This window comes from Condylura cristata, unplaced genomic scaffold, assembly GCF_000260355.1.
Source record: "Condylura cristata isolate star-nosed mole 26May11 unplaced genomic scaffold, ConCri1.0 scaffold00015, whole genome shotgun sequence".
Classification (NCBI taxonomy): domain Eukaryota; kingdom Metazoa; phylum Chordata; class Mammalia; order Eulipotyphla; family Talpidae; genus Condylura; species Condylura cristata.
In genome coordinates, this window is record NW_004567116.1 from 7,032,559 (window position 1) to 7,048,308 (window position 15,750).

At 37.0% G+C, this 15,750-nt stretch overlaps 2 protein-coding genes across 2 annotated transcripts; both read left to right on the top strand.

Annotated features, from left to right (window-relative positions):
• The first annotated feature begins 3,089 nt into the window (after window positions 1-3,089).
• Window positions 3,090-4,064, top strand: LOC101621092 (olfactory receptor 10AG1-like). The gene has a single exon (XM_004683507.2). It carries the CDS (start codon window positions 3,090-3,092, stop codon window positions 4,062-4,064), a length of 975 nt encoding a protein of 324 aa, XP_004683564.1.
• A 4,988-nt stretch (window positions 4,065-9,052) lies between these two features.
• Window positions 9,053-9,997, top strand: LOC101621333 (olfactory receptor 10AG1-like). The gene has a single exon (XM_004683508.1). It carries the CDS (start codon window positions 9,053-9,055, stop codon window positions 9,995-9,997), a length of 945 nt encoding a protein of 314 aa, XP_004683565.1.
• Window positions 9,998-15,750: the final 5,753 nt, after the last annotated feature.

Consider the following 15,750-nt stretch of genomic DNA (forward strand, 5'->3'; position numbering starts at 1 on the left):
TTGTACTTTTCTGACTCCTATCAAAAGAAAAAAATGCAAAGGTCATATAATCTTGACCAGAAGGAGAATAATCATCAGTAGCGTTATCTTAGGTAATAAAATTTATTGAGTGATAGGTTTGTGTAAAGCATGTACTTAGTATTTTTCATATATTAAATCTGTGGATCAAATTTAGACAAAAATCTAAGTATGTATAATGGAGAAGTATGTATAATGGAGAAGATAGTGAGCTTTATTAAAATGTTTTTGATCTTACTAGTATCAAAGGGATTCTTTGTAAAAGGGCAAACTCCATGATAAATGAATCTGAAAACCCTAAAGAGATTATGGCATGATTTACTTATATATTTAGAAGCTTCTTTTAAAGGAAAAAAAATCTTAATTTATTGATTTGTGGTGATTACTTTGATCATTGATTGGATTTAATAACCATTGTCTGAATAGTTATTCTATATTGGAATGATAGTTGGTATAATTAATATCATAATCTAATCTCAAAATCAAAGAAAATAATAATTTCTGTGAAATCCAGGAAAAAGGAGATATTTGATTAAAAGCCAAAGAGCTGCATTTATCTGAATTCTATAGAGGTTTTCTTTCAGAGTTGGATAAATGGAATGATATAAACTTTCCATAAATCAGGGGAAAAAAAGAAACAACAGCTGTGTTGGAAGAGTTTAGGAAGCTTTTATTGGTGATGTTTTCTTTGGGAAACAAATACATCTTTTTATCTCTTAGTTTACAAGTGGTTTTGAGATTGCCATTGAATATTCATAAAATTAATATTACAATTTCCTACAATCAAAATTTTATTATGATAATTGCATAATTATGGGGCAAGCCTGGAATATCTTTATGCAGTCAGTATTTTACACATAACACCTTAGAATATGAGGAAATATTTACATTTTTTTCATCTCTATTGGTGCTGAAATTGGTTAACACATAATTTGAGCATTACCTTTCACAAACTGAAAAAAAATATGCTGCTTTAGCAAGAATGAATACCTACATAATTCTTGGGGTGTGGGGAGAGAGAGAGAGAGAGAGAGACGCAGAGCACAAAGAAGGTAGGGAGGGAGAGAGGGGACAAGAAAGAAGGAGGAGAGAGGGAAAGAGCTGGACTAAGCAAAATTGATCTACTTCAGACACATCTTGTGTACTGTTCCAGAGAAAGAACTGTTTTAAGTCACTTGTAACTTATTAAAGAAGGAAAAGTGACCACATAACATACTCACTGTGATACTGGGTGCCAGGGGAGCCTAAACTAACCAAGGTCTTACCACCCAAATACTTTACCAAATTCTGTCTGGGTTCTTCACCCTCACACACAATCGCAAGGCTGCTCAGACTTAGGAAACAACGACAAAGGGATTTATTTAACAAATGGGATAAAAAAGAGTTACTTAGGCCAATAATGACCATATACTTGACCCAAAGTCATGTCCAGTACTTTTCCACACAAAGACCATTATGATGGCGTCTTCCCGCCACTGAGGATGTGACGCTTCTCTCCCAAACAACAGACTGTATGTCTAAGATGGCGTCTTTCTGCCTCTGCTGACGGTGCACACAGCAATCAGACTCCAGGTCTGGGACAGGACAGGAGACTCTGCCAGAGCTGCATGCTGCTCCAGCACAGCACCAGATGAGGGACACTCAGGACCGCAGCCATGGCCACCAAATGACTGGGCAAAAGGCCTCACTCTTGCAGCTAAGCCAGGCTGTGCCCACAGCAAAACCAGGAACCGTTTCAGTAGCTCGGCTCTTTGCAAAGCCTGTTCCTTTCCAAGGTTGGCTACTGAGACTCTCCACCTTCATTAGTCCACAGCATCCTCTCCAAAATCAGCCTGGTCCAGGGCTCAAATCCACTGGCCCCCAAAATGCTGAGGCCTCTCCAAACCTGGAACTCATACCTTGAACCCTGGAGACTGGACAGACAACCTCTTCTCTCTCTCTACTTCTTTCTTTCTGCCCCAGCCACTCCTATTTCCTCTCAAAGGTAGCCCCTCCTCAAAATCAATTCTTTTTAACATTCTCTGAGGCTGTTTTGTCTAACGAACCCCCCATGTGGGGGGGGGATACCACCTGCAGCAGTCCTTGGCCTCAGTCCCCAGCTAGGTTCCCCACTTTTAGTTGTTATCTGTGGTGACTATTGGACAAACCCTTTCCATTGTTATAATGACAAACAACGTCATACAGCACAGGGCCACAGCTACCCGTGTCAACCTGAGTAAATACCAGGCACAAAGAAAATACAGGGTGAAGTAAATGAGGTATGTACAAAAAGAAGTGAGGATGTGGGTAACTTTGGAAGAATTCAGAGATCTGTTGCCTACATGCCTTCTCCTTGGTTAAATGATGGGGTGCTCAGAGTAGCAAGACTTGCCTCCTTGACCATAATATGTTACATGAAACAGCATCTTAACTCATGACTGCTCTTGGAAAGACAGTCCAGCTCGAAGTTCCTTTCTTCCCTAGCTAACGTCTGAGTAAAAAGATGTAGGTCTTATGTGAAAATACACAGATTGAAAGACTAAAGTGAATTCCATGTTATTCAGTGGTCACTAATAATGGACAGAATCAATGTTGACAAGACTTTGGAAGTACAAAATCATCACTTTAATAATATTAACAACATACATACATTTCAAAAACTACTTAAAGTGATTCATAAATTACTGACTTTTATAATTAAATTGATTTGGAGATAATAACCAAAATAAGATCAGAGGTGAGGGGAGAAAATGATGTCAAATAAAGAGAGAAAGCAGATACAATTGTACATAAATTCAAATTATGCATTTTGAGTATCCTTTAAATAGAAAAATTAAAATTATATCATATATGCATAAACAAAAATATTACAACCCATAGCAGAAAATTTAACACATACTAATAAAAGATATATTTACTTAATACTTAACACATTTACTAGTAAATAATATTAATGACCTATACACTTAACCAAAATTATAGAGATTTTCTGTTTTTACAGAACATCAGTCATATCATTCCCAGTTTATAATACGATATTAAACCAAAGCAAAGTGAATTAACCATTACCTCTAATTAATTTATTTTTACAGATGCAATATAAAGAGATGAAAGCAGAAGACAATGTTTCCTCAGTGACACAATTTGTACTCCTGGGATTTTCTGACCTTCCAAATTTCCAAGGATTATTATTTGCCCTGTTCTTCACTGTTTACATGATCATCTTGATTGGAAATAGCCTCATCATCATTATAACCAGGCTTGACCCCACTCTGCAGAAACCCATGTATTTTTTCCTGGCCAACTTTTCCTTATTAGAAATCTGTTATGTGTCAGTCATCCTTCCAAGGATACTGAAGAACCTATGGACTCAAGACAGAATGATTTCTAGGCTAGGATGTGCCACCCAATTGTGCTTCTTCCTTATTTTTGCAGCCACTGAGTGTTTCCTGCTGGCTGTGATGTCCTATGACCGCTACGTGGCCATCTGCAACCCCCTGCACTACCCTCTGGTCATGAACCACAGGATGTGTGTCCAGCTGGCTGTTGGCGCCTGGGTCATTGGGATCCCTGTCCAGATAGGACAAACATGTCAAATATTCTCTCTGCATTTCTGTAACTCCAACCAAGTCAACCACTTCTTCTGTGACATCCCCCCCATCCTCAAGCTGGCCTGTGGAGACACTTTTGTACATGAGCTGTCTGTCTATGTTGTAGCTATGTTATTTGTTGCAGTTCCCTTTATTTTGATCCTCATCTCTTACGGCAAAATCATCTCCACCATTCTGAGGTTGCCAACAGCCAGCGGACGGGCCAAAGCCTTCTCCACCTGCTCTTCCCATCTCATAGTTGTGTTTCTATTCTTTGGATCAGCTACTATAACTTACTTAAGGCCAAAGTCCAGTCACTCTGCAGGAACTGACAAACTGCTCTCTCTCTTTTACACCATCGTGACACCTATGTTTAATCCCTTGATATATAGTCTTCGGAACAAGGATGTGATTGCAGCACTGCAAAGATTGTTCTTCAAGAAAATAGCATTTTTTTTTATGAGGAATGTTTCATGATGACCACAGCCATCAGAAAAGTAGTATAAATCTGGACATCCCCAACTAAAGAAATTAATCATTGCTAGATTTTGTAGTACAGATACTTTCAATAGTACCTTAAAATATACTGTACCTGGGTATATCAGACACAGATTTATCTAGCTTTACTGTTCCAGGCCTAAAGAACAAACTTTTGCATAAGCAAAATAATAGTATGCATCATGTATTCATTTGCACAACTAAACACTAAAGTGAATTTACTAAGATTTTTGATTTAAATAAAATGAAATCAAAGAAAATGAATTACCTAATAGAGTTCAGAAAACTCTATGCCAGTTTCCTAATGTTTAGTTTTAAATTCTATTTCACAGAGCTAGCCCCAAAGGAATTCATTTGTTTATGTGTTTTAATTGAAGTGGCATTGAGTGATGACCAGGTGACTCAGAGGCACATGACCATACCTCCCAGCTGTACGTCACACAACTCACCCACAGACTCCACCAATTATGCTCAGCCCTTTCCCCACTTTCTTCTCCTGCTCCTCTTCCACAGTCAGCATTTCCACAGTCAGCTTTCAGAGGTGCAGGGACGGTGAGAGGATTCACCAGACACAGAGTGGGGAGCAGAACAGGTGGGCTGATGAATTACACTGCTGAGGGGAACAGCAGACAGGTCAGGAGAGGCCGCGTCATGTGAACCACCTCCAGAGCCGGGGATCAAACTCAAGCTGAAGTGGCTTTAGCTTCTTAGTGCTGTAGTTCATCTTTTTTATAGTGAGTGGTATTCCATGATGTGTATCTACTGCACTTTCTACTGCATGTGTCTTCCGTGGGGCTCTTAGGCTGTTTTCACAGCTTGGCTACGTAAATGAGTGGCAGTAGATATAGGGGTGCATATTGTCTTCAAGTCATTGCTTTTATATCCTTCAGCTTTATATTGAAGATGCGAATTCCTGGATGATATGGTATACCGACCTAGTCTTAATATTTTGAAAAACCTCCATTCTGTTTTCCACAATTGATGGATCCATCAGTATTCCCATCAAGATAGCTCTTTTTCTCCACATTCTGAACAACTCTTTGATATTTTCTTTGTAATAACACTTGCAAATAACATGCACATAACAAAATATACATATTTTGTTTTATCATTTACATGGTCTCTATGCTTCCTCCTAGTCTGTATTTTTCAAGTGCATAAGAATGTCTACCACAAACGAAATTGACATCTGGGGAACAACATAGACCCATTTAGTATCTAATTGAAATTATTTTTAAATAAACAGGTTGGCCTTTGAAGTGGTGTTCCCAGGGGAGAACACATTCTGTTTCTTTTTTTTTTTTTTTCCAACTGGATGAGGGTAAGGACTCACATGGGATCATGTCCTTTGCTGATATGTTAAAATCTATTCTTCAGTTCTCACATAGTACGTTTAAATTACAGACAAAATAAAAATACTCTTTGGGTGCAAGTCTATGAAAGCCATACACAACCACAAACACAGTGAAGAGACCTGGCCTTCTCTAGACCTTTTACCTGTTGTCTTTATCACTGACAATTTCCATCAAGCCCATCAGCAGGGAGCCAGGCTGTGCCCATGCACTCTTCCATTTTCCAGAACGCCATCTACATGGACTGTGATTCTACAGGCTTTGCCTCTGGTTGGTTTTTCACTGGGCAATAGGCATTTGAAGTTGACCGAGTTGTGATGGGCCAGTGCTTCTCACTCTTGGTGTTGAGAAGTGAGTAATTGTTGTGTGTGAGAGTTGTTCAACTCTGCATGAAGGGCATTAGACTTTTTTTCAGCCTTTCTCTACTATACAGATAGACTTCCTGAATATCTGTATCTTTTGTGTGTGTGTGTAAATACAAGTAACCATTTCTCTCTTTTTTTTTTCATTCATTTTATTTATTTACTAAGCATCCCTGTTATCACCCCGCAGAGGTGGTTGCCATATTTTCCCCACCACTGAAGTGCCCACCGTCCTCCACCACACTCCACAGTGCTCTCTCCTCTGCTGAGCTATCCCTTCCGCCCTCAGATCTAAGATCTTCTTTCAAGGGTCCGTCTCACAGCTTGTGCTTCTCTGTTCCTTGGGTTCTCTAGATCCCACCCATTTTTGAGACATTCCAGTATTCATTTTTCTCCTTCTAGCTCACTTTCCTTAGAATAACGCCATACGGTTTATATTTCTGTGTGATAAATTCCAAGAGTGGGAGAGCTGGATAAATGTGGCTGGCAAGTTTATAACTAACTTCACGAAGAACTACCAGCTTCTTCTCCAGAGTGGTCTCCTGTTTTGCTTCCTACCACAAGTCTATGAGTTCTAGCTGCTGTCAAGCCTCCCAGCTTGAGGAATTTTCAGTAGCTGGCTATGGTTTTTATCTTTTGTGTGTTGTTTTGGCATTCGATTAGGTATTTATTAATATAGAAAGAGATTTTGTTTTCTTTTTCACTTCCCTAAATACAATTGATGGAGCAACTTCTCTGGCTTACCACTCCATTTATTCTTTGATGCAATATCTGTTCAAATTATTTATGTTTTTACCTGGTTTTCTTAGTATTGAACATTGAAAGTGTAGATATATTTCAGAGACAAGTACATTTGACACTGGATCTCCACACAGTCGCAGTGTATGCTGGTTTTGGGGAGACAGAGATGCATTACCTCAGCTCACACCTCAGACACACCCTTACATCTCTCCTTCTCCCCAGTCTCCATGTGTGCAGTTGCAGGCAAGAGCAGGTCACTGAGAGAGTGGTGTGGGGGCAGCAACAGTAACAAGACCAACATGCCTGGCTGACAGGACCACCTACCTTGAACAGGCACCTGTGTCCTGTCACCCCAGCTGTGTTCCCTGAATTCCTAAACACCACCCCGCTGAGGGCATCTAAAAGCAGAGTGAGTTGACCTTATTGAGGCCAGCTGCTGCCAGGGATCCTTGGAGCTCACTAGCATATAACCTGTCCTACCCTTGTGGTAAGCAATTCTGTGCAGGCCCTGGGCTTTTCCCTGTTAAATCAGTTGCTGGGTTTGTAAATGGATCAATCAGCTTTGAACTCTTCAGCGGTTAGTTAAGGGCTTGAGCTCATTAAGTGAGGAAAAAATTCAGTGAACTGACTGGTGCTTAATTGCACCATGACGAGATTGTAAGACAGGGCGGAAGTCAGCTTCACTCACTCAGCAGCCAGTCTCCCAAGAGAGAAGCTGGATTTGGCTGATGATGTCCAAGGTGTTCAGTGGATCTCCACAGACCCCACAACCTCCACGGCCAGGCAGACAACCAAAACCTCCAGACCCATGTGGACCTTCGCAGAGACCCAGCCACTATCCCTGCCTCCAGCCTTATCTCTGACTTTCTTGCAAGGAGTGCTGTTATCGTCAGCCAAGTGACTGAGAGAGCTTTATCCATTAGACTGTGTCAGTAGCTCACAAGAGTATAAGGAGTATAAGACTGGTGAGTGTGATACTGATGGTGAGCAAACCATTGACACAGTGTAACAGGTGACCCATAATGTGCCTGGTCACCTTTGGGAGATACTATTGCTTCTGAATGTTAAACACCACCCCGCAGGACTGTCGCCTCTGTTGCTATATGATCTAGAGTCTGCTTTTGTCCAACCAGGTCTTCAGACTATTGCTGTGGTTGCTGTGATATCAGCTCAGCAGTTCATCTCCACCTGCCACAGTGAATTGGCACATGTGTTTTAATGAACACGTGTGTTTTTTTAGTGAACAGAATTAAAGAAAATAAAGCTTCATGTAATATAATTTCAAATTGGTTAGTAAATACAAAATCCTTGAGTGGAGGTAGGTCTCACTGCATGGATATGATGCTATCAATTATTTTTTTCAATAACTCTCCTCCTTAATCCTTATATGTCTGTTTTTTTCAATAACTCTCCTCCTTAATCCTTATATGTCCATACAGGAGATGGCTCAGCCTACACTCTAATGCAGAGGTAGAGTGGATGACTCATGTAGGAGATGGCATACCTGCCCAATAGTCTGGACCTGTGAATTTTAAATGACAAGGTATTCAAGTCTCACTACTTTAAGACATTCTTCATTTACCTTTCTTTCAGAACACCATAATTTCTATCAGACTTAGTATGACTATAATTTTTTTATTCTTCATGCTGACATTTCTTATTGATGACAAAATAGTACTATTGATTGATAATTCAGAGGATAGGAAGGTGAGATATCTTTCAGTTGTGTTAAAGTCCTTGAGTAGTAGGCAAGGTGGTTTAGTCAATTAGAAAGTGACATGGGAGAGGAGCTGATCCCCAGGGTAGAGGATATTTGTTATTTAAAGAGCAGGATCTGTTATGACAATAGAAGCTGTGTTAGAAGATATTTAACCTTGTTTAAAAAAGTAAATTATCCAGCCTCAAGCAGAGCACATTTTCCATTCTCTGCCTTTGAACTCAATAATAAAGGTAAGCATTATTCCTCACCTCAATCCAGGGAAGTAAGCATGTTTTTTTTTTTTTTTTTTTTTTGTCAATACCAATTAACTTCCATATACTTGGCTTTGCTTAGCAAAAGCAAAGAAAAATCATTTTCAGAAATATCTTTATTTCCACTAAAAGGAGCCTGAATTTATTGTATTTTTTTTCAATTTGAAAAAAAATTATTGTATAATTATGGAACAGAGTTTAAATGTCTTTAACATGCAGAAGTAAATGAAGTGTACGTAGTAAAATAATTAGTTAATTTTCTTATTGTCAATCACTAAAATTTCCTGTGTCCTTTAACATAACTTTTCTTCAAACACAAAGAAACATGATGACAATGAGCAGGAAAAAGAATGAGCGTTTTTTTCCTTACATTTCTATTTAATAATAATGAAAAATGAATTTCACAGTTCTTTTTGAGCATCTGCCTAATATAGTTCTTTTTTTAATAGGAAGTTGTATGCCATGCTGTCTTGAATTTATATATGAGAACACAAATCAAAAGAAAGAGAAATTATTTGAAATCTATCATGCCATTTTACAGATGTCCTATGACAAGATGCAAGTGGAAGACAATGTTTCCTCTGTGACTCAATTTGTACTCTTGGGATTCTCTGACCTTCCCAAACTGCAAGGGTTACTATTTGGGCTGTTTACCATCATTTATATTATTATCTTAGTTGGAAACAGCCTCATCATCATAGTAACCAGGCTTGACCCCGCTCTGCAGAAACCCATGTATTTTTTCCTGGCCAACTTTTCCTCACTGGAGATCTGTTATGTGTCAGTCACTCTTCCTAGGATCCTGAAGAACCTGTGGACTCAGGACAGATCCATTTCTAGGCTGGGATGTGCCACCCAATTGTGCTTCTTCCTTATTTTTGCAGCCATAGAATCTTTCCTGCTGACCGTGATGTCCTATGACCGCTACGTGGCCATCTGCAACCCCCTGCACTACCCTCTGGTCATGAACCACAGGATGTGTGTCCAGCTGGCTGTTGGCGCCTGGGTCATCGGGATCCCTGTCCAGATAGGACAAACATGTCAAATATTCTCTCTGCATTTCTGTAACTCCAACCAAGTCAACCACTTCTTCTGTGACCTCCCCCCTTTGATCAAGGTGGCCTGCGGGGACACGTCACTTAATGAACTGTGTGTCTACTTAGTTGCTCTGCTTTTTGCCACAATCCCCTTTGTACTGATACTTAGTTCTTATGTCAAAATCATTTCTACCATCCTGAAATTACCCTCAACTACAGGTCGGTGCAAAGCCTTCTCCACCTGCTCTTCCCATCTCATAGTTGTGGTTTTATTCTTTGGGTCTGCTTGCACCACCTATTTCATGCCCAAGTCCAATCATTCTGCATTAACTGACAAACTGCTCTCTCTTTTCTACACCATAGTGACTCCCATGCTTAATCCCTTAATATATAGCCTTCGGAACAAGGATGTGGTTTCAGCACTGAAAAAATTCTTCCTTAAAAACTAGTGTCATTTGTTTATTTTCAAATGTTATTCTTATTGCCACTATCAAGGAAATATAAATCTTGACATCCACCCATTAGGGTTAACCATTAGCAGGGTTAACTACTTCCAGTAAATGATATAGATATTTTTTATGCTACTTTAAAATATACTTTGCTTTGGTATATCTTACAATTTATCTCTCATCCAGTGTTCTAACCTTAAAGAATATACTTCCCAATGAATAAAAGAGTAATATCTTTTATGATATTACTCAATGTAATATCGTGATCCACTCAATGTAACAACCAAAAACAAAATGAATCTATTAAGAATGTTGTCTTGATAAAATAAAATTATACAAAACTATTCATCTAAGTAACTTCAGAAAACTTTACATTAGTGCTTCCTACTATTGTTTTAACTGTATTTTATAGAAATTGGCCAAAATTAAATGATTTGTTTACAACACCCTATATGATTGAGAGGCAAAGGATCACAGCTCCTCAGATGTAGATACATCCACATCACCCCAATGAGCAAAGCCCCCCATAGATCTCAAACATCATCCATCATGTCCTTCCTCTCCTCACTTTATAATCTTGTCCACAGTCAAAGTTCCATGGTTTGTTTCTGGCTGACCCTTCATTTTCAATATATACTATTGAAACAATATATATGAGCATCATGTGGTCTTTCTCCCTTCTTCTGCATCACACCCTGCAGTTGCATCCAAGTTGGAATGTGATCTAACAAAGTACATCTTTTGTTTATGGTAATTCATCATCTCTGTATTGTCTCTGTAGCCTGTATTTGCCAAGTGCATAAGAATGTCTACCACAAACAATATCATTCTCTAGGGAGCAACGTAGACCCATTTACAACCTAATTGAAATTATTTTTAAATAAGCAAATGGATCTTTCAGTTCCCAGGGGACACACCAGCATCATAGCAATGACTTTCTTTTTTGATTGTTAATTACAATATTTTCTAATTCATAACACCTTAAGTTTAAATTATAGAAAAAATAAAATATTATCTTGGTGCAAGTCTGTGAAGTTGGACTAATTCATACAGTTGCATAATCACAAACACATTGAAGAGACAGGACATTCCCAACCTATTGCGTCTTTATAGCTCACAACTCCCATCAACCCCATCACAAGGGAACCAGGCTGTGCACATAAACATCTCCCTTTTCCAGAATGTTTTATAACGGAATGTGATTCTACAGGCTTTGCCTCTGGTTGGCTTTTCACTGAGCAGGCGACATTTGGAGTTGAACATGTTGTGATGGGCCAGCACCTTCTCTTCATTCTTGTTACTGTGAAGTGAACAATCATCTCATCGTGTTTGATTTTTTTTTCCCCACTCACTCCCTGAATGAATCATTAGAGTTGTTTCTAGTGTTTCATTACTGTTCACATAAACTACTGAATATCTGCTTATTAATTTTTGTGAAAATACAAGTTTTCATCTGATTGACAATCACTGGCTCAGGACAACTGGATAAATGTGGATGGCAAGTTTATAATTTACAAAGAACTATCAGTTCCTACTCCACAGTGCTCTCCCATTTTGTATTACTACCATATATCTGTGAGCTTTAGTGTTTGAAGAGTTATCCTTGGCTGGCCATGGTTTTCATCTGTTTAGTTTATTTTTTGTTACCTACTAGTATTTGCTGATATATATATATATATATATATATAGTTTTATTATTCATTCTCTAAACACAATCGATGAAGAAATTTCTTTTTTAAATTACCTTCTTGATATTTTATTTAAAGAAATATTATTTCACATATTTTACCACATTTTTAGTGGGTATTAGCATTATGCATTGAAGTTATACACACAGACACATGTATTTCATACACAATTTGTTAATTGTGTGATGTGGATATCTTTTTATCTTTACTGTATCCTATGTTTTGTCATTGTTACATTTAATCATATATTTTACAGAATAAATGATAAAACAGGTTTGGGCAATTCATTTTTGAAAAAGCTAATAATGTTTATAGTTGAGATTGTCTTCAACAAATGACATTGAGGCAGTTGTATATCCATTGAAACACCTAAAATGCATGACTATTGCAAAATGAATCAAAGGTATCATAGTTTAAAATTGTATAATACATAATTATAAGGAGAAAATTACTTTTGACTTTAAGTTAGGCATAATTTTTTTTTAAAGACACTACCATAAGGACACTTCATACAACTAATATTGAAAGTTTGATGTCGTCAAAATGGAAAAAAATAATACTAGACTTTGACATTGATTGTGAAGTAAAACACAGACAAAACGGTAACTATGACAGTTCATATATCCCAAAAAGGGAGTGTAGTTAGAACAGATACAAAATTCCATGAAACTGAAAGTCAGAAGTAACAACATTACTAACAAATACATAGAACTTGACTATTTTAACCAAGTGGGATATAAGAAGTCAAATAATTATTGACATATTCAGCATATAACAATATAATATTGCAAGTAAATTTTAAATGTGATTATGCTGCAAATGAATTTTAGTGACCAGTATGAAGTAAAATAAATGTCTGAATGTGTTAAATATAAAGCCCTTGAATGGTGGTATGTCTCACTGCATTACATGATACTGTAAAGTACAACTTCCACATCTCTCACCATGAATCCCTATTGGACTGCCAAAATGTCTTGCTTCATTGTGTGTGTCTTTTATTGTGTGCTATATGTTTGTGTACATTTTTTTCTAAGCAATGTGAGTGAAACTCATTCTATTATTCACAAGGACTACACTTAGAGGAGCCAGAATTCCCTCTAAGACATCCAGGGATGGGAACCAAATGCAAAAACTACTTGAACATTTTAAGTTTCACAAATCAGGCTCATTCAAAATAGAAATATGGGTCCTGACTGGGCATACAGCAACGAGTGAGAAACTCATTTTCAGTTGTGAGTTGAGGATTAAATTTGATATGAAGGGTCATGCCTGTAACTGCTTGCTGTGTGTGGGTCTCAGTTTTTACATTTGACAGAGAACCAGTGAGAGTCCTCTTGGGTCCCTTTTCCTCCCTGTCCATACAGGAGCGGCACAGTCTACATTTATTGTAGTTGTAGAGTGGAAGACACTTGTAGGAGATGCATAACTGCCCAGTAGCCCCAGTCTACTCCTGAATTACAAATGACCAATAAATCAAATCTCATTTGTTTAAGACACTCTTAATTTCCATTTTTCAGAACACTTTAGCATTTATCAGAATTAACATGACTAATTTTTTTTATTCTTTATGATGACATTTCTTAATGATGATGACAAAGTACTATTGGTTGATCATTCAAAGGGTGGTAAGGTCAGAAAGCTTTAGGTTTAGGTTTTTAGCTTTAGGTTGTGTTCCAGTGATTGAGTGGCAGGGAAGAAGGTTTAGTTCAATTAGAAAGTGACATGGGAGAGGAGATGATCCCCAGGGTAGAGGACATTTGTTATTTAAAGAGCAGGATCTGTTATGACAATAGAACCTATGTTAGAAGTTTTTTAGTATCTGTTTAAATAAAAGTAAATTGTCCAGCCTCAAAGCTGGACTCTTTCTCATTTTGTGTCTTTTAACTCAATAAAAAAGGTAAGCATTATACTTCACCTCAACCTAAGGAGGTAAGCATGACATTTTTAAAATTTTTTGGTCAATAACAAACTACTTTTCACATACTTGTCTTTACTTAGCATCAGCAGATAAGTTATTTTCATAAGTAGCTGTATTTTGGAAGCAGATGTTTCCTTAAAAATGATCTTAATTTTTGTGGTCATTTTTCAATTTCAAAAACTTAGTCTTTGTAATTTTTGTACTGTCCTTACATTCAAAGATATAAATGCTAAATTCCTTACATTAAAGTCAATCAATCAATACAGTGTATATTCTTTATCATTACAGTTATCATCATTTTATGTTTTAACATTAATTTAGTGGTTACTGTGTGTTAAGTATATGTTTAAATATATCACTATCATGAATTTAAGAATCATATGTCATAAAAGACCATTTATATAAATAAGGAGAGTAAGATAATGACTTGTTGAAATGCTTTGCTTCCTGTTAGGATGAAAAGGATTCTTTGTTGAGAATTAAGTTATGTACATATATAAAGAGAGATCTAAAAATTCTTACATGATTATGGTATGATTCTATTTTTATATTTAGAGAGTTATTTGGGGAGAGAAAAATCTTCTGCATTATATATGCCAATTTTTTATATAGTTATTTTTTTCTTCATTCAAGAATATATGAAAATTATCCAATAAACAGAAGAATAACAGCTATAATTGGTAGCATATTCATCACATTAGATGAGGTCACTACTTTTATGGGATGGCCAGAAAAATAAACAGGAAATATTTGAATAAAAATATAAGTCACTATCTTTATCAGAACCACATATTTTTTCTTCCAGAGTTCTATAAATGGAATTTATGTACTATCCACATTTAATGAATTAAAAGCATATAACAAAAAAAAAATGGCTATGTGGCAAGATCTGAGGAAGTAATATCTTTGTGAAAATTTGTTTAGAAGATAAACACGTAATTTGAATAGGTTTTGAAAACAATTATTTCTCAACTTCCAAATGGCTTTATTTTTGTTCATTCCATTGATTGTTCATAAAGATATTTGTTCATTTAAAAGAAAAATTTTTGAGTCAGGGAAAAAAAAAAAAGAAGCACTACACAGTTTAGATCACTAGTTCTGCTCTTGCTGCTTTGCTGCAATTTCTTTTACCTTAACTTCAGGGTGTTTTCCAATAGTACAGCCTACTTAAACAGTAGGAAAAGATGGAGAGAGGGGCTGGGAGAATGAGTGGAAGCCTTTTATAAAGAACATAAGAGAATAAGAAATTGGCAGTTTCTGAGGACAATGGCCTGCTTGTCAGTGGTGGGTGCATGTGGAGGTCACTCTGGCAGATACATCGATTCACTCAAAAAAGTAATCACTTCCAAATACCAGTCTTTATTTTATATTGAATTAAGAGAATAACATGGTTAAGCATGTTAAGATGTAATAAAGTTAAAAAAAAAAAACAACCCACCACTGGCTGTATGGCTTTATGTAATTAAAGTCATATTATTAAAATCATATTAAAGTCACATTATTAAAGTCATATTTTTGTGCTACTTAGTAGTAGCCACTAGCATCTGACAATTTTAGAGACAGAATAATTTTAAAATTTCTACAAATGGGAGATTTGTGTAATTATGGAGTAGGCTTTAAATGACTTTAGCCCTTTAAGACATAGACTGAAATATTATTGATGGTTAAAAAAAAAATCTTGCTTAATTTCCTTACTGTAAGTCATTAAAAATACTAAGGATGTCCACTGTTTTGCAGAGAAATACTTACCAAGGTCCCCATTTTACACTCCTAGAAAATAATTTTAGGCACTTCTCTTTGCTACAAGTTAGTCTCTACTGCCTTTCAATCAGTGAACACAAAGATGGACATTTCCTAGCACACACTGAAAACCACTGTTATTTTTCTGAATGAATAAAAGTACAAATCCTGAACAAAAAAGGGATAGAGAAAGGATGGGGGAGAGAGAGAAAGAGAGAGACAGAGAAAGAGAGAGAGTTGTAGATTCTAGTCGACAACAGGCAGGAGGAGGAAGAGTCATGGTCTACATTTGGGTAGGAACTCCAGCTTCCACACTGGGAACTATTCCAAAGGAACAATGTGACTCTATTTACTAGGGAAAGATTGGCCACCACACCTAGAACACACTGTGTGAGAGCACACACACA